General features: G+C 35.7%; 1 protein-coding gene across 1 annotated transcript in view; it reads left to right on the top strand.

Moving 5' to 3' along the window:
- Positions 1-27365, top strand: part of LOC144958410 (uncharacterized) — a 42723-nt gene extending 15358 nt beyond the window's left edge. Inside the window, exons 10-21 of the mRNA XM_078890417.1 lie at positions 909-977; positions 2141-2341; positions 3202-4728; positions 7999-8169; positions 10743-10906; positions 17593-18573; positions 19306-19819; positions 20830-21043; positions 22105-22191; positions 23751-23947; positions 24891-24959; positions 26333-27365. Coding sequence (XP_078746543.1) covers positions 909-977; positions 2141-2341; positions 3202-4728; positions 7999-8169; positions 10743-10906; positions 17593-18573; positions 19306-19819; positions 20830-21043; positions 22105-22191; positions 23751-23947; positions 24891-24959; positions 26333-26490 — 4352 coding nt within the window. The 3' untranslated portion in view covers positions 26491-27365. The remainder of the gene's footprint in view (positions 1-908; positions 978-2140; positions 2342-3201; positions 4729-7998; positions 8170-10742; positions 10907-17592; positions 18574-19305; positions 19820-20829; positions 21044-22104; positions 22192-23750; positions 23948-24890; positions 24960-26332) is intronic.

Consider the following 27365-nt stretch of genomic DNA (forward strand, 5'->3'; position numbering starts at 1 on the left):
CACGACTGTCCCAGAAAATAGTTCCCATTATTTTCTTTGCTGACCGCATGACTTTGAATTTCTTCGCGACAGATGAGGATGGATGTTTCCATGTCATCGAATCTTGCTTTGTTTCTGGGGTGCAATGGTGCAACCAAGTCTCATCACCGGTGACTATGCTGTCAAGAAAAGTCACATCGTACCCTAGAAAGTCTCCGCCGGCGTTGGCAGTATGCCCGTGAACCCTGCGTGAGCTCTTGCTTCTTCTCAAAAGTTCCCTGCAGATGTCCAATCTTTGTTCTTTATGATTGTCTGTCAATTGCTTAGGAACCCATCTTGCGCTGACTTTTCTGTAGCCAAGTTCATCAAATACAATTCTATGGGCAGAAGTTTCCGAAATTTTAAGACTGCTTGCGATTTCATGAAGTTTCAACCTCCTGTCTTGACGAATAAGCTCATCAACTCGCTTCACATTGTCTTCTGACGTCGCAGTTATCGAACGCCCTCTCCCTTCCCTGTCTGTCAAGTCGGAATGGCCGGCTTCAAACAAATTACACCAGTGATAGACTTGTGTACGGCTTATAACATGCTCACCATAATATACACTCTGAAGTTCTTTATGAATTTCGGTAGGATTCAGACTTTTGGCATTCAAAAAACGTATGACAGCTCTGATTTCCTCCTTTGACCAAGTTTCAAGGTGGGCCGCCATCTTTAAAATCGTCTAGAAATTCATTGTGCAAAATGATGCACTTCATAATTTCTGGGAATATTTGTAAGGAAATAAGAAATATCATGTCGTTTACAGAATTTAAAAATCTCCACTGGTTGCTGAGCAATGGGCATTTTTCGGTTATTTCTGAAAGAGCCCTCATATTTCTTGATGATTGCACAAGCGCTCACATTATTTTAATTTCTTTTCTAAACAGTAAAACTCATGAGAAATGATGCGGCCTACTCTACTTTCCAAGAGGCTTTGAGCTTTGCCCTTATCAGAGGTTAGTCATCAATCTGTGAATGGTAGAAAAGGGGGTATTATTCTTTATCATCAAGTCTTTTCACACCAAATGTATTATTAAGCTCGGAAAATAATAATTATTAAACATTCATAATCACATCACTCAATCCCATTGTTTCGCCATATTCAATGCTCTGATCATGCATCATTTATTCCTTCAAAATTTATGTCCATTTCATACAGTTGGAATGGCCTGGAAGGTGTCAATTTTGGAATATCACTCTTACAAAAGTATTCATAATACAGTCATGGTATGATATTTGCTGTGTAGCTGAAAGGTACGAGTTAAGACTATCCACAGTGCTGTGTGGCCTTGGGCAAGTCACTTTGCGATGCTGTTCTGCAGCTGGCCCCTGGGTTATTCCAGTTTTCCTCGTAATAGACCTTAAAGACAAATTTTCCTTGGGGATGAATAAAGAGGATTTTGTTTATTTTATTTTATTTATTTATTTATTTGTTTGTGAGGTAACATTTTGTTTAAATGCCTTACCCTATGTTGCCATTGTGGGCCTGAAATTTTACTGTTATTGTCACATATCCAGTGACTGATCAAACTCAATTTTGCTTGCCTTTTCATTCAAAACAAGTCACAAGACTGGTTGGCTACTGGTGTCACTAATCAAGTCAAATTCATTCTCTGAGATTATTAAAAATACATTTTGTGACTGAAGCTCAGAAATGTAAATAAATGCTTATGTAACAAAGAACTCTAATCAAAATATAAAATACATATGTTTATTTTTTTGTCCATGTTGTTTGGAAAAGAAGGACGGAACTGGCAAAACATCAACACAATTTTTCTTTGTCAAAGACCAAAGCCTACAGTCCCCTTCATACAGGAATGGAACCTGCTTTAAGTTTGTCCTGATTTCTGGGGTTTATTGATTTGTTTTATTTATTTATTTATTTATTTATTTTGGATTAATTTATTTATTTATCTATTTATTTATTTATTTATTTATTGTGTTTGTCTTCTTTTAATTAGTTTTTCTTTTTTTTTTTTTCTTTCAAATTTACTTCCATTCATATTGTCTATTTTGACAAAAGCAATGTATTTCTATGCAACTTTTATATTAAAAATTCAGATTTTTGTGACAAAGATCGGTCCCATTTTTACCTTCATCATTGTTGTTTTATTTACAGATGATGAAAACGCAGCAGATGCCATAAGACAAGCCATAGCCCAGATCGAGACAAAAGTAGCAACGGACGTCAAAAATAAATGGATGCAGAGGGTCAAGGACTCCAAGGCTGCTAAAAGTGGGAGTGATGGGAAAGGAAGCGGTAGTGAAACGGACACCAAGGAAAGTCATCCAAAAAAGGATGACAGTAACAATGCACCAAGTATGTTTTGACTATCATGACATGCTAAATATTATTATTCGTTCGGATGAATAAGTAAATTGCTCTAATTAAAAGTGCAAATTAAAAATAGAAAATAAAAAGAAATGAAAGATTAAGAAATAAATCATATTTATTTTTTTGTGGTTCATTGGTTTAGCGATGTGGTATCTGATCTTGTCACAAAAGGAAATGTTGAGGATAGTCAGTGACCAAATGGACGACTATGATTGTGGAAAATTCTAGTTTCAATGTTATGTCCTTGGGTAAGGCACTAATCACGCATTACCCCACTCAACTCTGGTGTGAATAGGTGCTTGGCTATAGGCCATGACGGATGTTGTAAGAGTATTAAAACAAAAAGGACACCATTTTTTATTTAATATTTTTTGATTTTTATTTGTTGAACTCACAATAAGGTTTGAAATATTCCACAATCACTTAATAAGCCTGATTCACGCATAAATTACTAACGTTGTACTGATTTACTTATGTCATTATTCCTAATTATTCCATAAGCTCATGAGCTAAGAAAACATTTTTTATTTGTCATTTAAAAGATAGATTATTAGACATGATTTTATTATAAAATTTACTTGATGTTTTTTCGTTGTTTTTTGGGGGGTTTTTTAGCAATAGAGGCTTCCAAGACTGTAATAGATGTCCTGAATTCAATGAATGAAGAAGACAAAAATCATGAAGTCACGCATAAATTCCGTGTGTTTTACTGATTTATTCATGCCAGTTTTCCTTATTTTTATACCATAAGCTCATGAGCTATGAAAACATTTTTTATTTGTGATTTAAGAAATAGATTATTAGACTTGATTTTATTTAAAATTTAATTGACGTTTTTCTTTCAGCAATAGAAGCTTCCAAGACTGTAATAGATGTCCTGAATTCAATGAATGAAGAAGACAAAAATCATGAAGTCATCGATGAGACAGAGGAAGATAACAGCAAGACTGATGATGTAGATGAAAGGAAGAAGAAAGGGTCTGAAACCAGCCGAACTGACAAGAGTGGTTTTTTAATCGCAGCAGATTCACTGATGGACAAACAGAAAAAAGTGGACAAAGTGGTCAAGATGAGTAAAGAATCAGACTCAGAACAGTCTACAACACGACCACGGAAAAAAGTTAAAGCTGCTGGAACTGACAGCTCACAAGCAAAGCCAGAGACATCTTCAAAACAGACATCATCAAATGATAAAAACACAAATCACCAGCAGAAGGATGTGAAGAAAAGACCAAACGTGAAGCCATCAGCTGTTTTAGGAGTGAAAAACTCAAAGACTTCTACAAACAGTAATAAAGACAAACAAACGGCAAAATCAGATGACAAAGATAATGGAAATAGCAAAGAAATTAAAAAGGAGATATCACCTGAAAAGCCCGGCTCTGGAAAGGAAGTTAATGCTGAAGAGGCTGATTTAACAAAGGCGGCTGCTGGTAAAGATCAGGAGAGAAAAGAATTGGGTGAGGAAAGTGGTGACGCAGTGGTTAATGACAAAACTAATGAAGGTGAAGTGAAAGATGGGGCTCTTGTAGAAAGCAAAGAGGGAAACAACCCTCAGGAAGGAAGTTCTGAAAATGCAGAAAATGGAAATTCTGCAGAGAGTGGAGAACCTAAATCTGTTCCTGAACAAGCTGCAGGAAATCAGAAAGATTCAAAAAATAAGGAGGAACCAAAAAAGTCTTTGAATAAAAAAGAGTCGTCTAAGAAAGACAAAGATAAGAAAAAGACCGATGCTGAGAGTAAACAGGAAAATTCAAAAGCAGAGACACACTCTGAACCTGTGGAGCAGTCCCAGGAACAGAAAGAGGGTAGTCAGAATAATGATGCAACCACTGACACTAAACAAGAAGAGAAGCAGGTGGAAGGAAATGGTAATTTGGAACCCATCAAGGAAGATGGGGATATGACCAATGGGAAGAATGATAATAATAGCACGACAAAGGATGAAGATATCAAACAGGATGAGACATCAAAAGATTCAAAGTCAAGACCCCCGATCAAAAAGAGAAAAATATCTTTACTCGCTCAAGACCAAATGGAAGATAAGCCACCATTAAAGAGAAGACCCTCAGAACGTTTTGTTGGCCTTGATCCTAAGAAAATTGCCGCAGCAAAGGCTAACCCACAGCAGAAAGAAGAAGAGCAACAAAAATCAGAGCCACCACCTAAACCGAAACTCCCTCGCTTTGTTGGAATAACTCCTAGAAAGGAGAAACCGCAGGAGGATAATCAGGCAAATAAAAGCCCAAGAAATCAAAATGATAAGGAAAATGTAAAAAAGCCCAAAGGCAACGCTGAGCAAAAAAAGTCCATGAAGGCAAATGACACTGAGATGGTCCCAGCTTTGAATTTATCAGAAAATGAAAAGAATGGTAATTATTATTTTATTTTTATTTCATCATATTTTCAAGAGGTGACTGTCTAAATCCATTATGTCTCTTTGTGGGATTATTTTTAAATTTATTTTGTCTTTTATTTAGTGGAGTTGAAGAGGAAAATATTTGTCTATTATACCTTATAGAGCAATTCTCTCAGTGGTTCCAAAGTGCTCATTCATCCCCGTGATTGGCAACAAAATAATGATTAACTCTTTCAGCACTGAGGTTATATTCGCATTTCCGTCTCAAAATGGCTGAAACCTGATCGAGGCAGCATGAGAATGACAAGCTAATACAAAGTGACATTCGAATTGGGCACAAAATTTAAATTAAAATACCCCCTAGGGCTAATTGAATGTTCTGATGAAAGAAATGATACCAGTGGTTCATTTGATAGTACTTTTGTACAAAGTAGGATTGGATTACCTTATTGTATTTGCCTTTCAAGACCGGCTATACTGTGCGGCTATTGGCCAGTAGAACAGATTCTGCTTTGGCTGCACTGTGTGGCCAATGGCGCTGAATAGTTAATACGGTGACAGAAGCACACGGGCCTGTCATCTGGCTTATGTGGCTTGTGCTCACAAGTCATGTGGCTTGAGCACACAAATTGGTGTGATTTGTGATTTTATTTCACTCACAGTGGACACCGTCAAGTCTTGAGAAATGTTTATGTCTATAAGTTGTCTTTAAAATAGGATTCACTCCGTTGGACACAACAAAAAGACAAAATAGGTGACAAACAAAAACATTCCTCTAATATGTCAAGAGATAGTATTAATTCATTTTTTAACTGAGTGTGACCATAGCTGGTTTTGAGTATCCTCACTTGATATAGCAATGTTTTAAATTCTTCGTACTATGTATTCAACAATAGGTACATGTTTCTAAACCCAATGAAAGCTAAACAAACAACATTTTGGTCATGGGACGAGAGATAAATGTTACAATGAATGACTTAATCAGTCAGATGGTGAAAAGGTTTGATCTGAGATATTGCCAAGTTTAGTTAGAAGCTCAATTTTTATCCCAAATGAGTTCTTGTCATAAATGATTAAATCAAACCTTTTTGTACATCTTCGGGAAATGTCAAAGCTTAATTTCACTTCTAAATATTTTTTACACCTAGTCAAGTTGAAAAAGTAGGAAATTTGAGAAAAGTTGCTGGATACCTTTCCCATACATCTGACCATAACTTCATGAAAAATCACCCGTTTTACTTCAAATAAAGTTTAAAATGCTCTGGAGAGCATAATCTTTCAGAAAATGCAAAAAAATGCAAAAACCAAAATTTTCACCTTCCGACTGATTATGCCATGCACTAACACAAATACAGGAATACAGTTAATACATTCACAGCATACAGAATTTTTAAAAAGAAGAAGAAAAAGAGGGAGGTATGAGAACGAGAACCGGAAGTTGAATATTAGTATAAATCAATGTGTGAATGTGATAATATTTACACCTTTTGATTTTTACTAATACATATCCCACCCACCCCCCACCCTTTTTTTTCTTTTTTTTTTATGTTGTGCAATTTTCATTAATTTATTGAAACTGTCAGTCATCCTTTTGACAAAAGCTTAAAGTCTTAGTTGACTGTCCCCTACTTTACCACATTTGAATAACATAACATTATACACTACTAATCGCCTGCTCTGCTTCATGTGCTAACACGCTTACAATATTTGTCACTGCCTATTGCTAGGTACTCATCTATTCACATCTGAGTTGAGTGGGGTAATATCTGTAAAGGACACAGCATTGGGATCAGAATTTTCCACGATCTTTGTTGCCATTCAGCCACTGACTATGCTTAATATTGCTTGATTTTTTTTGTGACAAGACAAGACACAGTACAGCTGAACCACTAAGCCACACAAAGTCACTCCCTTTTGCTAGGTACTCGTTCACACCTGAGTTGAGTGCAGTAATATATGTAAATGACGCAACATTGGAATCAGAATTCTCCACGATCACTGTTGCCCATCCAACTACTGACTATGCTTAATATTGCTTGAGTTTTGTGAGTGACAAGACAAGACACAGTACAGCTAAACCACCAAGCCTCACAAAGTTATCGAGATGGAAAAGATGACAGGCATAATAAGTAGAAGAGCAGGCACTACATAAATATGAACCATGCTCAAAATCCTTTTTAATCTCCCAGATGGGTATATGGAATCAAATATCTTTTTTGTGCAGTACAAATTGTCTGTTATGGATCCTCTTACAACGTCTGTTGCTTCCTTTAGCCAGGTACTCATTCACTCATTGCCAAGTGAAATAACCCTGACATAATACATTTTTTAAAATAAGCATTAATATAGCGCATTTCTACGGATTTACCATGCTCAATGTCCTTCACTTTGCCTCATTTATCCTTCCATCAGGACATAGTAAATCAGATTTCCATTTCATACATTACCAGTTGCCTAATACAAGCTCTGCGCAATATCCGTCACTGCCTGTAGACAGGTACTCATTCACACCTGAGTCGAGTGTGTTAAGTGCCTTACTCAAGAAAACAACTTTCATTTCAGAATTTTCCACAAACAATATCAATGATCCAGCCACTGATCATGCTATTCATTCTTATATTTTGTGACAAGACAAAGACGGCAAACCACAGAGCCACTCAATAATACATGATAACATTTTGGGATGACTGATCATAAATCAGGGATGCCACCTTTTAGCGAAAAACTGGCTTTTAAAAAAAATATTCTGGCTGACCTTGTTTTTTGGTATTGGTGAATTGACTTTTTAAGGAGATGAAAGCATTGGGGGGGGGGGGGGGGGCAGCGTGGCTCCAGCGGTAGGGTCTTTGCTTCGTACCCAAAAGGTACCGAGTTTAACTACCCGCCTCCTTGTGTGGTCTTGAGTAAGTTACCTCACCCTAGCTCACTTTGCAGTGCTGCACTGCGACTGACACCTGGGTTATTCCAGTCTTCCCTTGGGATAAACCCTAAAGACAAATTTCCCCTCAGGGATGAATAAAGGGAATTTTATTTATTTTTTATTTTTATTTCAAGGCGACAGTTAAGGGTAAGTTAGATGGATGTTCATCTTATTCTATGATTTAAGGGTGATACAATTTGATGAACATATGTTGTTTTTTTTTTTAAGGTGGGTTTGGGGGGGGGGGGGGGGTAAAGAAGGGAGAAGGCATGAATCGAATTACTCTATCGGGTACTTAGATTCGGTTTACATTCCATCCAGTAGATGCCATTTCGATGTCATTATCTTTAACTTTAACTTCAGACGTTTTGCTGGCTGCCCCAGGGAAAATGGGAAATGAGACAGAAAATTCTCCAAGCCCCGACAAAGCAGTGAATGACCCCAACAATACTTCCACCGCCCCTGACAATAGCAATGACCCCAATGATGGTTATGATGCAAATTTACCAAGTGAACCCATCATTACTTTGAATGGTAAGTTGTTTCCTTCCCTCCCCTTTTAATTTTATTTATTATGCTGAGTGAAAGACTTTAAAAAAAAAGATATATTCATATTATGAATTTTCCAAATTTTGAAAGTCAATACTTCATAGTTATTTTATTTATAAAATGATTTATTTTTTTTTTGCTTATGTTGTTTTTTAAATAATATTTATAATAAAGAAATCAATTGTGGTGTTGTAATGATAAACTTAAACCTGAAAATTATCCTAAAAGCAAGTTTAACAGTATCACGAGTGTGGTAAAAGCCGATGCTTTCCAGCATTACGGGAAAGGACTACAGAGAAACCGCAAGACACCCCAAATTCGACCTGGTAGCTACAGTGATGAGACATAGGCTCCGCTTTGCGGGGCATATCTTCTGCATGGATGCAGACCACTTCCTGCGTCGAACTTTTATTACCTACTTGAAGAGCTCGACAACTAGACCAGCAGGCACTCTACTACGTGGGGTGGATTCTACGAGGGCTCTTTCATAATTAACCGAAAAATGCCTGTAAAATCCGCGTTTTTTATGCTATCAACAAAATTCTTGCACGTGTTCATACCTTGACTCGTCCTTATTTCTCTACGTAACAGCCAAGTCTGTCGATACACTTCTGCCAACGCCGCACCATGGAATAGATACCCTCTCGGAAGAAATTTCCGTCAAGGTTTTGTAGCCATTTCCGCACATGGTCAACAAGCTCTTCATCGACATCAAAGCGCTTTCCTGCCAGCTCACGTTTCAGTGGCCCAAAGAGGTGATAATCAGATGGTGCGATGTCTGGACTGTATGGTGGGTGTGGCAAAATCCCCATCCATATTTCTCTAGCCAACCTTGCGTCACTCGTGCTGTGTGGGGTGTAGCGTTGTCGGGTTGCAAAATGACCCGTTGGTCAACTGCCCTGGGCGCTTTCTGCGAATGGCCTCCTAAGCTTGTCAAGAGTTTAGCAGTACCTTGCAGCATTGATTGTTTCTCCAGGTTGTAATGTTTCGAACAGAATAACACCACGACTGTCCCAGAAAAAAGTTCCCATTATTTTCTTTGCTGACCGCATGACTTTGAATTTCTTCGCGACAGGTGAGGATGGATGTTTCCATGTCATCGAATCTTGCTTTGTTTCTGGGGTGCAATGGTGCAACCAAGTCTCATCACCGGTGACTATGCTGTCAAGAAAAGTCACATCGTACCCTAGAAAGTCTCCGCCGGCGTTGGCAGTATGCCCGTGAACCCTGCGTGAGCTCTTGCTTCTTCTCAAAAGTTCCCTGCAGATGTCCAATCTTTGTTCTTTATGATTGTCTGTCAATTGCTTAGGAACCCATCTTGCGCTGACTTTTCTGTCGCCAAGTTCATCAAATACAATTCTATGTGCAGAAGTTTCCGAAATTTCAAGACTGCTTGCGATTTTATGAAGTTTCAACCTCCTGTCTTGACGAATAAGCTCATCAACTCGCTTCACATTGTCTTCTGACGTCGCAGTTATCGAACGCCCTCTCCCTTCCCTGTCTGTCAAGTCGGAATGGCCGGCTTCAAACAAATTACACCAGTGATAGACTTGTGTACGGCTTATAACATGCTCACCATATACACTCTGAAGTTCTTTATGAATTTCGGTAGGATTCACACTTTTGGCGTTCAAAAAACGCATGACAGCTCTGATTTCCTCCTTTGACCAAGTTTCAAGGTGGGCCGCCATCTTTAAAATCGTCTAGAAATTCATTGTGCAAAATGATGCACTTCATAATTTCTGGGAATATCCATAAGGAAATAAGAAATATCATGTCGTTTACAGAATTAAAAAATCTCCACTGGTTGCTGAGCAATGGGCATTTTTCGGTTATTTCTGAAAGAGCCCTCGTATCTCCATTGACGAAGTTGTGACTCTAGCCAGGAACAGACTTGCTTGGTCCCGATATGTGGATTCCCTGTGACCGTGACACTTTTATGTGGGGTTCCTTACCTCCCATAGTGGGCAAGGAGGCACCTACTGTGTCTTCTATCCCCCTCTATCTGTTCTCCAACATGCTTTCTGTCTTTGTCTTGGAATGAGATTACTTGGTTTTGTCCTGGCCCTGGCCGGATACCATGACTGAGAGGGAAACAGTCAAATATTTAGTTAGAGTTTTGGGAGATGATATTTTTTTCCTTGTAAATCATCTCTCTGTTATGCACTGTATTGTTTTGTTTACATGTTATATATGATTAATAAACATTTGAGTGTGTTCCTCTTAGTGGGGGCCTGTGCTTGTGTTTGGATGAGACTTTTCGGTGATCTCAAGCTAAGTACTTTGATAGTATGCTCTTGGAATCCACATGTTTCCTATTTGAACATATTCCCCTTTGTCTTACCTTTTCTTGGGTGCTTTAATTGTAATTCTAGAACTCTTTACTATCCCATTTTCTTCCTTTTTACTGGCGCTGATATGACCTTAATGTGTTGCAAGCGCCGTAAAACCCTCAAAAACAAAAACAACACTTTTATGCTGATGTAGCATAGCACCTTATAGGTGCCTTACTAATGTACAATGCAACTCATACATACAAATATTGTTTAATTTAACAGATGAGATTGGTCTGGTTCGTAAAGACTCCATATCCAGTAAGAAGAGTGCCACTTGTCCAGCCACTAGGATGAGTCTGGCTGACATGGTTAAGGATGATAAGCCACCTGCTGAAGACCCAAAGACTTCAAAGGCCGAGTTATCTGCTCTCAATGCTTTAGTCAAGGTGAGAATCAAGTAATTTTTCTCATCCTTGTGATGCTGTTGTTGTTGCTTTTGCCTATATCTGTGTTTGTATGAAGAAAAAAGTTAGGAACAATGTAAAGACAATTTTTTGAAACTTTTGTAAAGGGACAATTTTTTTATTTTTTTTTGATGGGACGGGTGTCATTAAATTTATATTGCTCGTTTCCAAATCATTGAGAATGTCTTCATAGGCATCGCAGAGTTTGAAAACACTTTACAAACAAATTGAATTTGGTCATCAGATTTTTTACTCTTTACCATTGTAATTAAATCACTGGTTCTTGTGAAATTTAGCAATTTCAATAGAATGGCGTTCTATCCAAAGGGCAGCAAGCAGTTACTATTGTTCATTTCACGCTGGCTGTATAAACCAGGATAAAGTTTTGCTCCAATAGGCCTAATGGCTCTTAAGAACTGCTACTATAACTCTGTAACTATGCACTGCAAACTTTATCAATTTAGTTGAGATGATGATCAACATTTTAGGGGAAAATAGAAATAAGTAACTAACAAAATGATTCAAGACATTATTCAGATATTTTTCAAAGAGATAAAAAACTTCTTATTTACTTAATTTACAAATTAGTGCTCAAAATCAGAAAACTAACGAATGACTTGACTTTTGGGTACTGTTTGGAATAATAAGTGAGTGATTACTCTCGATGCAATTCTTTAAATATCCACTCATGGAAAGCATATGTGAACTGGAGAAATTTTAGTTAATAAGTTATAAATTAATTATATTCTATAAAAAAATTTTTTGGGTTAGAAATATTCTCTTTTAACTCTCTCCTTACCGATCAGTTCCAGTATTTTCCCAAAATGGCAGGCTTACCCAGCAGAAAAATTGATTTTTTTAACTCAAACAATCTCTCTACAAAACAACTTTATGTTCTTATTAATTAAACAAAGATCATTGTGATGTACCAAATACTCAAAATAAGAAAATAAATCTACTTTGTGTCGTAACAAATGTGACGATTTTGCTGTAGGTGGTAAGGAGAGAGTTTAAAAAATCCCATATCATATATTTCATACCCTATTGCAAACAGTGTACAATATAACAATTCAATTTGTACTTTTAACCACCTGCCTTCTAACAGGTACCACAGGCGAGCGCCGTGAATCGGTGGAAAGTTGTTATCGATGGCGTTGATCGTGAAAAACTCTCCACTTTACCTCACGATATCTCAACTTCTAATGCTCGAAACAAAATACAATTTGTTTTATTTTAAAGATCAACTTCTGATCTTTGTAATGCATCTTAAAACATACTTTTGCGATTAAAAAGAGTTTCATAATCAATCGCGAACGAGACCCGGTTTTAGAGAATTTTGCCTAGCGGATCGCGAGAAAATGCCGAGGTCGCGATTTTCTCTTTTCATTCACTTTGTGAAAATCAAGGTTGCGCCGCGGAGAATTGACGTATGATGCTAAGAATAGTATCATTAGAAAGGGCAAAACTTCCTCTTTCTTTTGACACTTCCAGCCCCGATATCAGATTCAAACTGGCGGAGCGAGTGGCGAGGAAAGCACATTATCGTGCTATTTTCAACATTTTAAAATATTTTTAGCGATGTCCGCTCACGTCTGTTTAAATAAGCAGAAAGCTTAATGTTCCAGCTTTATTTTGATATCAAATACAACCAAATCGGATGAATTTTCACGGCGCAATGAAAAAAATAAATCCGCTGGTGAAAAGAACCTAGTCGAGCTTTTGGCCATGGCAGACGACCTTTGCGAGCCAGCAACAGGGTTGCCAGATTATTTTTCAACAAAATGCCAGGGGAAGACTCAAAAAATGCCAAAACACTCAAAAAAATGCCAAAGTCTGTTGACTCCCACCCCCACTAAGAAAACTACTCACTTTTGATGGACAATTTACTATCATATCCTGGTGGCTTGCGTGTTTTCTTTTCTTTTCTTTTTTTTTTTTTAGAATTATAATTATACTAAATTTCCTGTTGGGGTAATTTTTTACCAACTGACTACTAAGTGGAGTGCTAAACCACTACACCACGGTTGGATTTTAAGATTAAGAGTGAAAAAGAAATACATTAACATGAAAGGTAAATACGTAAACAGTTAAATAATTATTGACAATTAAGAAAACTAACTGTTTCGTGTTTCTTATGAAACTTAATTAAGAAAAGGTGTCATTTGAAGTATAATATACAAGAAAAGAAAATGCCAAATGCCAAATGATTTTTCTAATGCCAAACGGTTTTCAAAAATGCCAGATTTTTGGAATCTGGCATTTAAAATGCCAAACTGGCAACCCTGACAGCATTGATCGGGGAAAACCAAAGCTAGAGGTGCCTAAATGAGCCAGTAAAATGGAGATAAAAAATATAAAGTGAGTAGATGTGACTCATATATAAGGGAACAACACAAAACAAACAACGTTTCGGCCCTTGGCCTTCGTCAGGAGACAGTAAACAAAAACACAAACAAATATGTAAATTTACAAAATATCACATTTTGTCAAATGTGGAAATAAAGTTAATGTGAGGAAAGGGCGTCGGGTGTTGATGCAAGAAGTGGCGCGAGATAAGGAGAGAGAGAGAGAGAGGGGGGGGGGGGGGGAGAGGAGAAAAGAATGAGAGAGAGAGAGAGAATGGAGAGGATGTGTATATGTTTGTGTATGTGTGTCAGTGTGCGTATGTCTGTGTATGTGTATATATAGTAAAAGTAACTACAAAAAGGTCTTAAAAATGGGGATGGGGGTGAGAGAGCGATTGATTGGGTGGTTACCAAATATGTATCAATGAACAAAATGAGAGGAGGAGAGATAGGTAGATAGAAGGAGATAGAGCCCCCCCCCCCCCCCCCTTAATTTTTTAATTTTTTTCCCGATATTAAGTCTCTCCTAATTACGTTAAAATTACAACTATTCTTTCTTACCTTTTCCTCCGCCTTCATCTCTTCCTTAATACATACCTACCTACACACTAACTCCTTCTACCAGTCTTAGACCGACCACTCACGGAAACTTACATCCTCTCTCCCTTTCTCTCTATCTATATATCTATCTATCTTTCTATCTATCTATCTACCTACCTATCTATCTATCCATCTCTCTCTCTCTCTATCTCTCTCTCTCTATTTCTCTCCCTCTCTCTCTCTCTCTCTCTCTCTCTCTCTCTCTCTCTCTCTCTCTCTCTCTATCTCCTTCTATCTACCTATCTCTCCTCCTCTCACATGTGTTCATTGTACCAAAATTAGCATTTTTTCTGTTAGATTCATTGACTAATTTTCTATGTTAAATTGATTGTATATGGCTTTGTCTGAAAGAGCTTGAGAAGTTAATTCATTTGGTATAAGTTATGTTTGTATGTCTTTTGTTGACGATTTTCTATGAATTTTTAAAGATATCTAATATTTTTAGTTATGCCTAATATTGAATTTCTATCCAAAATCCTTTAAAAATTTTGGATGCCATTGATAATATGTTGAGATGCTTTTGCTTCTATTGGATAGAGATAAGAATGACGAGTAATTTGATGTAAAGTATGTCATCCTATCTTTATTAGTTATTTTTTTGTTAATATTTTGATTTTGTGTATTTTCAGTATATTGACACCATTTTTTTCCATACCGTAATTTTGAGCTTGGCAGTGACCTTCGGCTCAATATAGAGCAATTACTATTTTCTCCACATTAACAAAAAAATTAGACTAAGAATTTATATACTTTTTTGCAAAGATATTGAGTTTGAGTAGTATACATGTTCATTTTTTTTATCTATGAGGCTCCAAAAATGGGTCCCTGGGCCTATATTTCCCATTTTTTAATATTTTGATGCTGTTTCTGTCATATTTGAGGATGGTTTCATTTAAGTATCATTGTTTTTTCATCTTAATATCTGCTTTTATTTTGCTTTATGATTGCATGTTTATGCAAAAAATGTTTATTTTAAATGTTATATAACCAACTTTTTTGTTTACGGCGTCATAAAGTCGGCAAAAAATGCGTAACCGGAATATGTGGGAAAAAATTGTAAGTTCAATAAAATTCATTTTATCATATTTCATTTATTTGTTGACGGATTTTCATAATTCTTTTTGTGTTGTTCATTAATTGCAAAGCACTTTACAGTGGTTTAACTCTTTTTATGATAGCTCAATTTTGAAATTTTCGCTTGTGGTACCTCCTTCTAACTGATTTCGGTAAATTGTCATTTATTCCTATGTTTGCATTTATGAGGCCCACTAGAGAAATGGTCCACATATTGCATTTTATGGTAACCTAGTTATTGGTATGGTGTGAAAGTAAATAATCTCCCGGTTTGTTTTGGGTTTTTTTTCATGAAAAAATATTTAATTTTAGCTGAGTTATGTCTATTTGACATTGACACTATGTAGAAAAAGCATAATTTTTCTCATTTCAACGTTGAAGTCCCACAAAAACAACTTTAGTCTACATTTTTACCGCCAATAAATCAAAGGCTAAATCAAATAAGATTTTTGTTGCTGTTGTTGTTGTAATATTGTTGTGTGGTATGCGGCTATGTGGTCTTGTGATATGACATTCACTCTCGGATCGGAAGGTCCTGGGTTCGAGCCTCCTCAGCACATAGTTGAGTCCTTGGAAAAGACTCTTTACTCACATTTTCTCACTGTACTCATTTGTAAAATGTAAAATGAGCATGTTTTAGTTTTTTGTTTTGTTTAATTTTTTCTTCCTTATCCATGGAGCTATGGCTGTAATAAAAAGAAAAATGTGAGCGGCCACATTTGTTCTGAATTACAAGATGCTCATTGAGTGTTTTTTGTTCTATTCTTATAGTGTAATAATAAATTATGTACACTAAGAGCGTCGCCATTAGGGGAGAGGAGTGAAGAAATTTATTGCACTTATAGTACCACAACTATATTGATTTAAACTTATAGAGGAATTTATTATCCTCAGTTTTTCACACAAATATATGCTCGTTAAACATCTTGTATAAATCAATACTGACCTAAATTCTTATGTGTTTGTATACTAAGTAAATACATGTTGTTATGAAGATTTGGAGAATAAATTGGTCTTAAACAATTATAAATGAAAACAGAAAGACAACATATGAAAAATATTTAAACGTGGAAATATTATATTTTGTAATTTAAAATTTCTAATTTACGGAAATCGCAATAGATCCTAAACTAATTTATCCTTTTTTCGACAAAGGAAATCATTTTAGCAAAGCTTGTTTGTTTTGTTTTTTGGGGGGTGGGGGGGGGGGGGGAGATTTTTTTTTCGTTATATATTCTTTGGTTGAAGTTAATCATATTTCTGTGGTTAACATCAAAACCATGCACCTGAAATTAGTTAAAACTAAAAAGATTTAATGAGTGATAGTAAACTTTATGTCGGGTTGATTTGCTGCTTTATCGAGAATTGCTCTATACACGGATCTATTTTTATTGGGATTTGCCAATTTTTTAATTAGTTTAATTATATAACTAGATAGTGTAATAAAGAAAAGCTTTTTATTCATCCATTCCAATTCTATTATTAAGACGGGTCATATTGTAATGATTTCACACTTTCCATTTGTGTACACAATACCTGCTGAATAAAAGATTACATAGAATTCCTTTTTGTGTGCATTTCCTTTTTTCCATATATTTTCTTTTTTTTTTTCTTCTTCTTTCCTTTCTTGAAAAACCAAAAGCTCTTCATGTGAAGAAATATACTTTGATTTATAAAATCATTTTAATGTTGTAGTGATATTTTGATTACCTACTTGCTATGTTTCACAGATTACAATAGGACTACCATTTAAACAGTTGACTGAAAATGCATCCATTACCAATAGATAAATCATTATGTTTTTTTATCATCATTTTGTCTTTATTTTTTTATTTTTTTCATTTGGTTTATGGGTTTAACTCTCCTTACCAACCATTTTCAAGATTTTTTTCCCAAAACTTCACACCCAACAAACACAAAAATATATTTTTTATCACTCAAACACAATAGCAGTAAGGTTCTTGCGATACATAATTTTTTTAGCAAAACAGGCTCTGCAATACACTGTTCATTTTCTTTAAATTTTCTGATGTACAAAATTAATTTATATAAGAAAAATATTGGTTGTATTGTAACAAATGTGACGATTTTCCTATAGTTGGTAAGGAGAGGGTTAAGGGAACGTGAACCACATCAATATTGATTGACTAATGTATAACATTACTGTAGAAGAAATCAGTGAAGAGAGGGGATGTGATCTAATAGCTAGCAGCACTTATTTAAGTCGAATTCTGGTTGCCTTATCTTTTTACAACTACTTTTATTGTAATTATACATTGTTATAGTTATTGTTGATGATGATACAGATGTAATTTAAGTTATGGAAAAGTAGAAAATGGTAGGGGCTGCCTGAAGCCGGTGATCGTGAAAATACTAACGAAAGAGTGAAAATGGAGAGGCTTTGTATGGGAACAAAACAGAACGAAGCCTCTCCATTTTCACTCTTTCATTAGTAATTTAAGTTATACCAACGCTTTATCCATAATAGTTTCACAATGTTAAATATCATAGTTTTCCCATCAAAATAGTTTTTGTTTTTTTTTCTTATGTTTTTAAAATAATTGCAGAGACCCAGATTTTTGTTATTTAATTTTTTTTTTTTATTGTACTGATATTAACTCAACTTAGAAATGTTTGTTCTTTTTTCAGGAATCAATCAAACATGACAAGAAAGAGATGAAGAAAATCAAACAAGAGCAGATGAAACCGTCTGGTTCCACAGAAATTGAAAGTCCTAGAAAAGCTGCCAAAGCCAAGGAAACAAATGCCGTAATTCAAAGATATAAAATAGAAGAAATGAGACGAGAAGCGGCAGCAAAGCGTGCTAGAAGACAAAGATTTCTTCGTAATCGCAAGGCCAGTTTTATCATGATGCTCACCTCCCCTTACTCTGAAGTCTCAACCGTTTCAGGAAACAGGAAACTGTCGCAAGACTTTGTCAGATACAGACGCAGTATGGCAGATGCAAACTTGAGTCTGAGTCTAAACGAGGATGGGACTTATTATGACGACTTTGCTCATGAAAGGCATGGTTATGCCACGAATGAGAGAGATTTTTACTATGGGAATGATATGAGCCCGAGGAAATCAAATGCCATGGGGATGATGAGAGGGAGAGGCAACAGGAAATATTCCAACACAGAAGACTCATCCATCTCCAAAGACTCGGAAAATGTTCTTGATTCTATTGAAAATTATCTGCAGAAAGACGCTGCTGCTGCTGATGGCGGTGGTGGTGGTAAGCATCCACAAAAATCTAAGCATAAGAAAGCAGAGGAAAATAGAATTTCTAAAGAGATAGAACTTGCTGCAAGACAAATGAGAAAGAAGGAGAGGGAGGATAGAAGAGATGAAAGAATAAGGCTAGAAAAAGAAGAGAGAAGGAGGAGAAAGGATGAACTAGAAGAGAAGGAACTTATGGCCATTATGGCAAGCAAACCATCATTTTCCAACCCTTACGACAAAAGGCCTGGGAAGATTCCAGACTTGGATCAAAGAGATCGATTTAATGACGACGATGAGAAGAGGTGGATAAAGGCCCAGGAGAGAAAGATATTGAGGGAGAAGAGGCGGTCAAAGAGGGAGGCTGAAATAATGAGGAAACAGGAAGAGGAGAAACGCAGGAGGAAGGTAATCTATATTTTAACTTATTTTTAAAAAATGATTTGTCTTGAATTAATCAACCAAAAACTGCATAGAAATATGTTGATAAGTCCAATAAGGCATTTACCACTTGTTTGTCAAAAATTAACTCTACTTATGATTTATATTATTAGTCATCTGTCTTGAAAGATCAAACTTTTAGTGAGTTTTTTTTTTTTTTTTTTTTTTTGGGGAGATTTTGTTTTGCTTGCTTTTTCCAAGAATTGAACACCATAATATATACAGTGAAATCTTGCTTTATCAGCCAATGCTATAATTAACCAGTAGATTTTTGACCAATCAAAACATGGAATTTGTGACACACCTTTACACGTGCTCGGACAAAGATAGTTATTAAAATCTATACCAAGTATTTAAAATTTTTATAGCATTCTGTTGACACGAAATCAAAAATGTTAAAAGCATTTATGACCTGCTTCAGTCCCTAGAACAGAGACTGAGTAATAATCATAAGGGCCAAAACTGGTATCTCAGTTATTGTTGTCATATGTGTTGTCCTTAATGATGTGTTCACTGTTTTGGGCACAACTAAGGGACACAATTGTTGATAGGTTTGTCCCATGTAAAGATGGCTTTGTCTTTGTTTGTTTTGTTGTTTTTTTTTTTTTGGAGATGGGGGATACGTTTACGCTTTGTCTATATAATTTACAGTGATTTTTCAAGGTCTTTAGTGTTATTCTGAAATTCTCTTTTTAAAAGGTAATGATGAAAACGCCAAAGGATAGAAGTCCAAGGTCGCGTAAAGAAGAGGTTGTTGATGACAAAGGAGATGAAGAGAGACAAGAAGAAATGGCTGCTGATGAATCAATGGATGTGACACCAGAATTAGAGACGCCCAGAACAGAACAGAGGCCCGAAGAGGATAAGGAGGAAAGGAAAGATGAGGAGGAACCAAAGGAAGAGAAGAAGGATGAGGAGGAGGAAAAGAAGGATGAAGATAAAGGAGAAGAAAAGAAAGAAGAAGCTGATAAAGGAAATGAAGAGGCAAAGAAAGTGGAAGAGGAGAAAGAAAAGGATGAGAAGAAGGAAGAGGTTAAGCCAGAGGAGGAAAAGGAAGAACCTAAGAAGGAAGAGGAAAAAGAAGAAGTTCCCAAAGAAGAGGAAGATGAGGAAGTTGAAGAAGATGATTTTGATGGTTACAATGACAGTGAAGAAGATGACGATGACTTAGTGGCTGTTTACATTGAGAAGGAAGTCAGGCAGATGAGGGCAGGTATGCATTCGTTTTAGTGTTTATTTGTCTGGCTTCAGATGCGTACCTTTTTCTGTAATGACACCCTGTGCTATGGCCATGTCCCTGTCTGGGGTCTTTTGCAGGAGGGAAAAAATCAATTAAAAAATTTTTTTTTTGATTCATTTCATTTCAGTCTTATGACTTTTTTATCACTTTTAATTCTATATTTTCTGCAGTTGAAGGGAAAAGAGGGATTCCAAATACTTTAAATCATTTTTGTGCTGTTTTCATTCACCTATAGTTGAGCTATTGTAGTAAGACAAGGAGTTGATTTCAATTTTACGGGACTTGTGTGATTACTGTTCAGTACATAACATGTTAATAGTTTTTTTGTTTTTTTTTGTTTAGTTTTGTTTAGTTTTGTTTTGTTTTTTTTTTTTTTTTTTTTTTTGGGGGGGGGGGGGGGGGGGTTTGCATGGTATGTATGTTAGCGGCCTTCATTTATGGTGACAGTGTCTTTGTGTTGATGAATATGTTATGATGCTTGATTGTAAGATGCAAGTTTGTATGGGTTATGAAAGCCAAAGAAATAATTGATAGTTAGATAAAGATGTTGATTGTAATATCTCCTGCAGCAGCATGGTTTATGTTCAGTTCTTACAATGTTAAAGGTGGCATTGTCAAAGAAAGACCTCAAACAGAACAAATCAAATTTGCATTGACATATAGATATATTGCTTAAAGTCTTAACAGAGGCACTGCGCTCTTCTCGATCTTAAGCTGCGAACATTTTTTATCATTTAACGTGACCAAAGACGAGTACACACCAAATCATGTGCAGCATGCAGTGAATGGAAGAAAGGAAGAAAGAAACTAGATATTTATGATAGTAAAAAAGATTTTATGATTGTAATAAAATAACACTATGAAATAATCATACTACAGAAGCAGTCTTTGAAACTATTTATTCTGTCTTATGTAAATTGATGTGTTATTATCAATCTGTACTGTAAAATATTGGTCAACTTTCTATTTTTATTTGTTTTTAGACTACAACGTTCAAAAGCTTCGAGAAACGGTGGACAGAGGCACCAACCTACTGAAAGCCTTACTTAAACACACAGACATTGTGTCATGGTCCCGTCGACGTTTGCGATGGTTTGCAGCAGCCCACACGTATATGGGGAGTGGTTACGCCGATCTCAAAGATTATAGCAAAGCAACCTCTCATCACAGGGCAGACTATAGGATTGGAGAGGCATTGTATGTTGTTTTTTGTCATGGCCATTATCAACACCATCATCATCGTCATCATCACTCACTCACTCACTCAATCCTCTCCGGGCCTGCTGGCACTTGAGATGCAAGGGATCTCCACCTGGTCCTGTCAGCAGCTATTCTTGGGGCCATCTCGAGGGACAGACCTCTCTGTTTTAGGTCCCTCTCTACAGTACGTCTCGAAGTCTCCTTGGGGCGGCCTCACTTCCTCTTTCCTTGGGTGTCCATCGCAGAGCCTTTCTTATCAGTATTTCATCAGGTCTGCGACAGATATGCCCCAACCATTGCCATCTTCTCCTTCCATCATCATCATCATTGTTATAATTGCATCATTATTGTTGATATGATAATAATAATGATAATCAATGTTGATATAACTAACACTATATGTGCCTTTTTTTTAGCCTTTTATATTATGGGTTGAATAATTGTATTAAGGTCATGACATAAAGAGACTTAAAAGTTATTTTGAAAGACTCGGACTGAACTCTGATACATGCCACAAAAACTTGTTTGCATCAGTTTGGATTTTTTTTTTTAATCTGTAAAGATTATGAACGGTGCCAAAAAGTAGAAAGAAAATTGCAAGAAAAAAATAATCTCCAAAAAATCCCTCTGCCTCAACTGGGGATTGAACACGCCACCCAATGACCACCGGTCAATGTGCTACCATCACACTATAGAGGTTACAGATACACACCTATTCAGATTTTAATGATTTAACCAATACACGCTCTCTAATTTGTCACTTTCATATCAGATCTTCAAATTGAAATATAATCTAAATATTGACAGATTGGGGGATAAAAAGGAAATGTAAGGTTTTCCTTCATGGAACCAATGTCTATTCTGGTTTATTTAGTGTTAAATGGACCGTAAATATTGTATGTTACCCTTTGTTACTGCTTAATGATAGAGAAATTAAGATAAATTTGACCCTGTAGGTCTTTTTACTCCAAAGGACTTTTTACTTTATTTATCTCTATGAGTATGTCATTCATGAATCACTTTAAAGATGACAATTTTCTGTTGTAAATCACTCTCAGGGAAGATACCAACATCCAGTCAAGGGCCTTGGAACATCTGGCAAGAGTAAGTGTGCATGAAGGAAACACACCTAAAGCCTTAGAAAAGTAAGAATGATAATAATATATTTATATATATGCCGTATTAGGGTTATTAAAAATTCATCACGCTTCAACAATGAATTATACTGTCCGAAATCATTTGGCAGTGAATGCTATTAAACAAAGTAAACTTCACGGGTTTATGGTATGGAAGTAAATTGCTCATCAATTCTACCTGCCTGATCAATCTGTGAAATCTATGTGTAACTTTAAACGTCTCTAATCTGATTGTGAGAATCTAGTGGACTAATATCCCAACTGGAAATAGTAACAAAAAGCTGAGTGACAATAACTTCATTCATTCTATTGTTTGTAAACAAACCAACCATGTTTGTCCAAGCGGGTTTGAAGGTGCTCATAAATCCTGTGGTTTGATTGGTCAAAAATCTACTACTTGATTGCATGTTGGATTTTGTGGATCTCTTTCTGCAATACAGACCTGTTTTGCTGCTTTATCACTTTGTATATATGAAGACAATAATTATTCCCACTTACATACAGCATTTTAACAGTTTCACCCTGCTCAGTTTCTTCCCTATGTTTGATTTAGTCTCTCAGAGACCATATGAAACCAAATTTCCATTTCATCCAGTACAAGTCACTTGGTAAGGCACCCAGTTTTCTTATTAGCATTCTTACAAAATAAAGTGGAATAAGACTCCACTGCCAGACCAGAAAGATTGGTTGTCTTTATGCAAAGTTGACTTTATCCATTCTCAATGGAACACAGAAAAAGAAACGAAAATTTAGAACCAACAGAGGTGTTGACTTTAGGCAGAAGTTTACTTTAAGAGTGTTGAATTTATGTGGATTCTACTGTATCTATTTTCTTTAGCAAGAACCCATCCACAGCTGGCTGGTGGAATAATTTGAGTAAAGTTACTCAAAGACAAATGTTGGGACCAGACGTTTCTTCTTCTTTTTTTTTTTTCAATTGCCATTTACTGTTATATATTCTGTTAATAACTGCATACAGCATTTTGATTTACCTATATCAACTTATAATGCTGGAAATAACTACTTCATCCACTTTTCTCAGTTGGCTTCATAGAATAGACGTCACTAGCCTTCTTAGAATGTGGCTTCGTGATGTTGCTTCAAAATGAGACTATTTGCTTTTACTCGGATGGAATCAATCCTTCAGAACATGCAAATCTGCTGGTTCTTTGTATTGGTCGGTTGCACAAACAGAATAGCCCGTAAAAACTGCCACAGACAACTAACAACAAGAAAACCCTTTATATTCTCACCCCCCCCCCCCCCCAAAGTCTGATTTTAAACAAATCTGATCAATAATTATCACTTTCAAATGCTTTATAATAATTGCAGAGTAATTAGATTTGGTCGTGTATATCCATTTCATTTTATTTTAAATATTCCCAAATTTTGATAAGAAACTCTGAATCTTAATTTAAAATTTAATTTGATCCTAAATGACCACACAAAAAATATGAAATACATTCGTTTCATGTCATTTATATATCAGTTAGATACTTATTTATTTTTATGCCCATTGAGTTCCCTAGTCAGGTATATTGTATAATAATTATTATTATTTCAAACAGCTTGGCAAAGAGAGCCCATCTTCCTAGAAATCCCGAGCAGAGTGCCCGAATCTACCACGAGATGGCAAACTGCTTCTTCCAACTAGGTGCCCTTGAATATTCCAGAGACGCTGCCATTGAAAGTTTGCAAGCAGCTAAAGAGGCAGCCCACTCCATCTACACACTCCAGTCTACGTTACTCCTTGCTGTTTGTCAGTGTAAGTTCATAAGTACCTAAGTGTGACCCCATCGTTTCTAAGCAGTATTATGTCCAAATGAACTGATTGTGTATATATTTTGTATCTTTGTTGTTTTTCTCCCTGAAACATTGATTTCTATTTATACATTGATAGTCAAGAAATCTCTCTAATTTTTGAATATCATTTTATCTCTTTAAGTTTGTAACCGTTTTGTTTGGGTTTTTTTATTTGGGGAGGGGGGGGGGGGGGGGGGGGTTGGTCATTTTTGTTTAAATCTGTCATATTATAGAGGAATTCTGCACTGTGTTGAAAATTGATTTATGCTTTATAATTGGAACTTTGTTTTTTGTCAACATATTTTATGTTTATTATGATAGAATAATTATATTTTTTTAAATTTTGTTCTTTTTAAGGATTTAACTTTTTTTTAAATTTTAATGTTTAGATTTTTATGTTTTTTTGTAATGATTTTGATAAAAATGTAATGTAGCAATTTCATTTAACATATGCTCATTTGCGGTTAAATTAACAAGTTAATAAATTAAGGAGCCCGCACCCTTGTAAGATAAAGATCTGAACAAGTGTGCATGAAAGGTGTCAGACAAAGCAAGAAAGAAAAATACAAGAAAAAAAAACATCCCAAATAATCTGTCTACCTCGTCTGGAGAGGTAGACTGATTATTTTGGGATGGTCTTTTTCTTGTATTTTTCTTTCTTGCTTTGTCTGGCACCTCTCATACACACTTGTTTGGATCTTTAAAGTAACAAGTACTTTTGTATTCCAGTACAAAAGATTATAAAATAAATAAAACTAGGAAATATTTCCCTCATCCCATTGTGCTTCATATTTTTAAGTCAGTCTAGGAAATGCACAGGTTGTATACAAACACTTCTTTTCACATTCCATCTACTAAGCTTAATTTAAGATTTTAAAGTTTTTAATATACGATTTCTCATCCAGCCAAATTATCAGATTTTGACAGTGCGAGTAACAGCTTTGAGGTTGCCTTGAAGGAAGCCAGGAGACTTGGTAAGGATTTCATCACACATTTTCTACATTGATCTGTAAACGTGACTCTCATGATGTAATGAATGGGAAATAACTGCATAATTGTTATGGAATGTGTAGTAATGACAGAGTTATGTCCCATGTATTTTTACCTTGTCTGGGGAAGATTGAAAGCCCTTATTTATTCTTATTATGTAATTTCCTTCCTGTTGTTGTCCATGATGGCGTTACTGAACATGTAATAAAATTATCATTATACAACTCTATAATACTGTCTGTCTTTACAATAATCCATACACTATGCGTACATTGTTATCTCAATATATGTAAACATGATTTAGTTAAGGTTTGATAATTGTACCTGGTGGCTTTTAAAGAAAAGCAACGTTCATCATTAGGTTTTTAACTATTTCATTGGGGACCTGGAGTTGTCTGTTTCCTTAATTTAACTTGGAGTTGTCTGTTTCCTTAATTTATCTTGGAGTTGTCTGTTTCCTTAATTTAACTTGGAGTTGTCTGTTTCCTTAATTTAACTTGGAGTTGTCTGTTTCCTTAATTTAACTTGGAGTTGTCTGTTTCCTTAATTTAACTTGGAGTTGTCTGTTTCCTTAATTTAACTTGGAGGTTTCTGTTTCCTTAATTTAAAAATGTTCCCCTACACAAATAGTAGCCCGTCAGAGCCATTAGGTCCATGGAGCCGGCGCATATCCCGGATTCTGTAGCATGAAATGGACAATAGCAATTGCTTGCTACCCCTTGGATAAAATTATTGTCTACCACAAAATACTTTCCACCAGATCTAACAATGCTACCTAATCACTGCTGGGTGGACAGGGGTTTGGAAATATTTTTAAAATCTCAACCTCATCCGGAATCAATCTCATTCACTTTGCTTGTGAAATGTGTGCTCTACCAACTGAACAATTGGGAACATCACCACCTGCACAATTAAGTTGAATTTAAAATTGTGTATTACCATTAGTTTTCATATTTCTTCAGTGTTTAGACGGCTGCTTTTGCATTATGGGTAAATGTTTGCCAGCATATAGGTTAAAAAGATAATCACCGGCTGGTATTTTAAGTTAAGATAGTGGGTAAGTAGTCTTTCACAGCCATTAGGTCCAATGGAACTGGAGTTTATCACGATTTCTATACCATGCAATAGACAATAGAAATTGCTTGCTACCCTTTTGATAGGATGCTAGTCATTGCAAAGTACTTTTTGAGCCTGAGAGTGTGATAAATATTGATAAAAAATTACACTGGTGTAAGGTGAATGTCTGAAAAGATGTTTTTGCTATGTCTGGTGTTGCATCATTCATCACATCATTTAAGAGATTATTTTTTTCCATGGGAAGTGAAGGATTAAATATTTGTTATATGAATTGTTGCAGATGACACAAACACAGTGGGTGCCATAGAAGATGCCAAGAGACAGCTTGAGACCAGGAGAGCATCCATGGTCAGAGACAAATGGAAGAAGAAGATTGGAGCAGGAAAATCTGTCGTTGATGAGCCCATTTCTGAAACAGACGAGACTACTGCCCAGTAGCAATGTTTATTTGCCGAATTAATAATTTGCTGAATTGGAATCTAAAAAGTGTAGAACAATGCATTACAATTATATTTTTTTTTTATAAAATTGAATAATAAAATAGGAAAAGAAGAAAAAAACGTCCACCTCTCTCCAGACTATTTTGGCAGATATTTTTTTCTCTTCTTTTTGTGTTGAATGCATTATCCGGCTTTTTCATTATCACACACAACTTTTTTTTATTCCCAATCTTTTGACTAAATTACATTATCTCATTTTCCCTAAACCATGATCTCATAAAGCTCTATTACCTATCAAGATAGAATGAATATTATTATTATAAAAAAAAAAAGATGACAATTTTTGTTGTTGACGTGAAGTAGTATTTTATGCATATTTTCCACATGTAAATAATTTAGCATGCAAAGGTAAGTTTTGTGACAAATCTTTCTATGACAATGATATTACAGACGCCTGATTTGAAATAAAAGTTCTCACTCTAAAGAACCTAAGATTTGCAATGTTTAACCCTATTTTACAACCAGATCTTGTGTAAAAGATATTATATGCCTCCTCTCATTTACTCTATTGAAGAATGTATTTAGTATGTCAAACCTTCTCCTATGTTTTGTTTTGTTACCATAGCAAACCCGCCCATTTGAAATTTTAAAAATAATACGGAGTATTGTAAGTGATAAATTTACCCCAGAAAGATTTAATAAGTCCTTACACTATGTTATTTAGTGACATTTTTTTCATTTCCATTTTCATCATGAATTTGAGTAGCTCATTTTGCTTTGCCTAAATTTCATAAGTTCTACAAATTTTCGTGGAAGTAGGTAGGCAGGGCTGCCTAAGTAATTGACATCTGTATGTGCAAGTTACCAGTAGTA

Source organism: Berghia stephanieae, chromosome 12 (assembly GCF_034508935.2).
Source record: "Berghia stephanieae isolate SIO BIC M18660-M18661 chromosome 12, UCSD_Bste_1.3, whole genome shotgun sequence".
In the NCBI taxonomy this organism is placed as follows: Eukaryota; Metazoa; Mollusca; class Gastropoda; order Nudibranchia; family Aeolidiidae; genus Berghia; species Berghia stephanieae.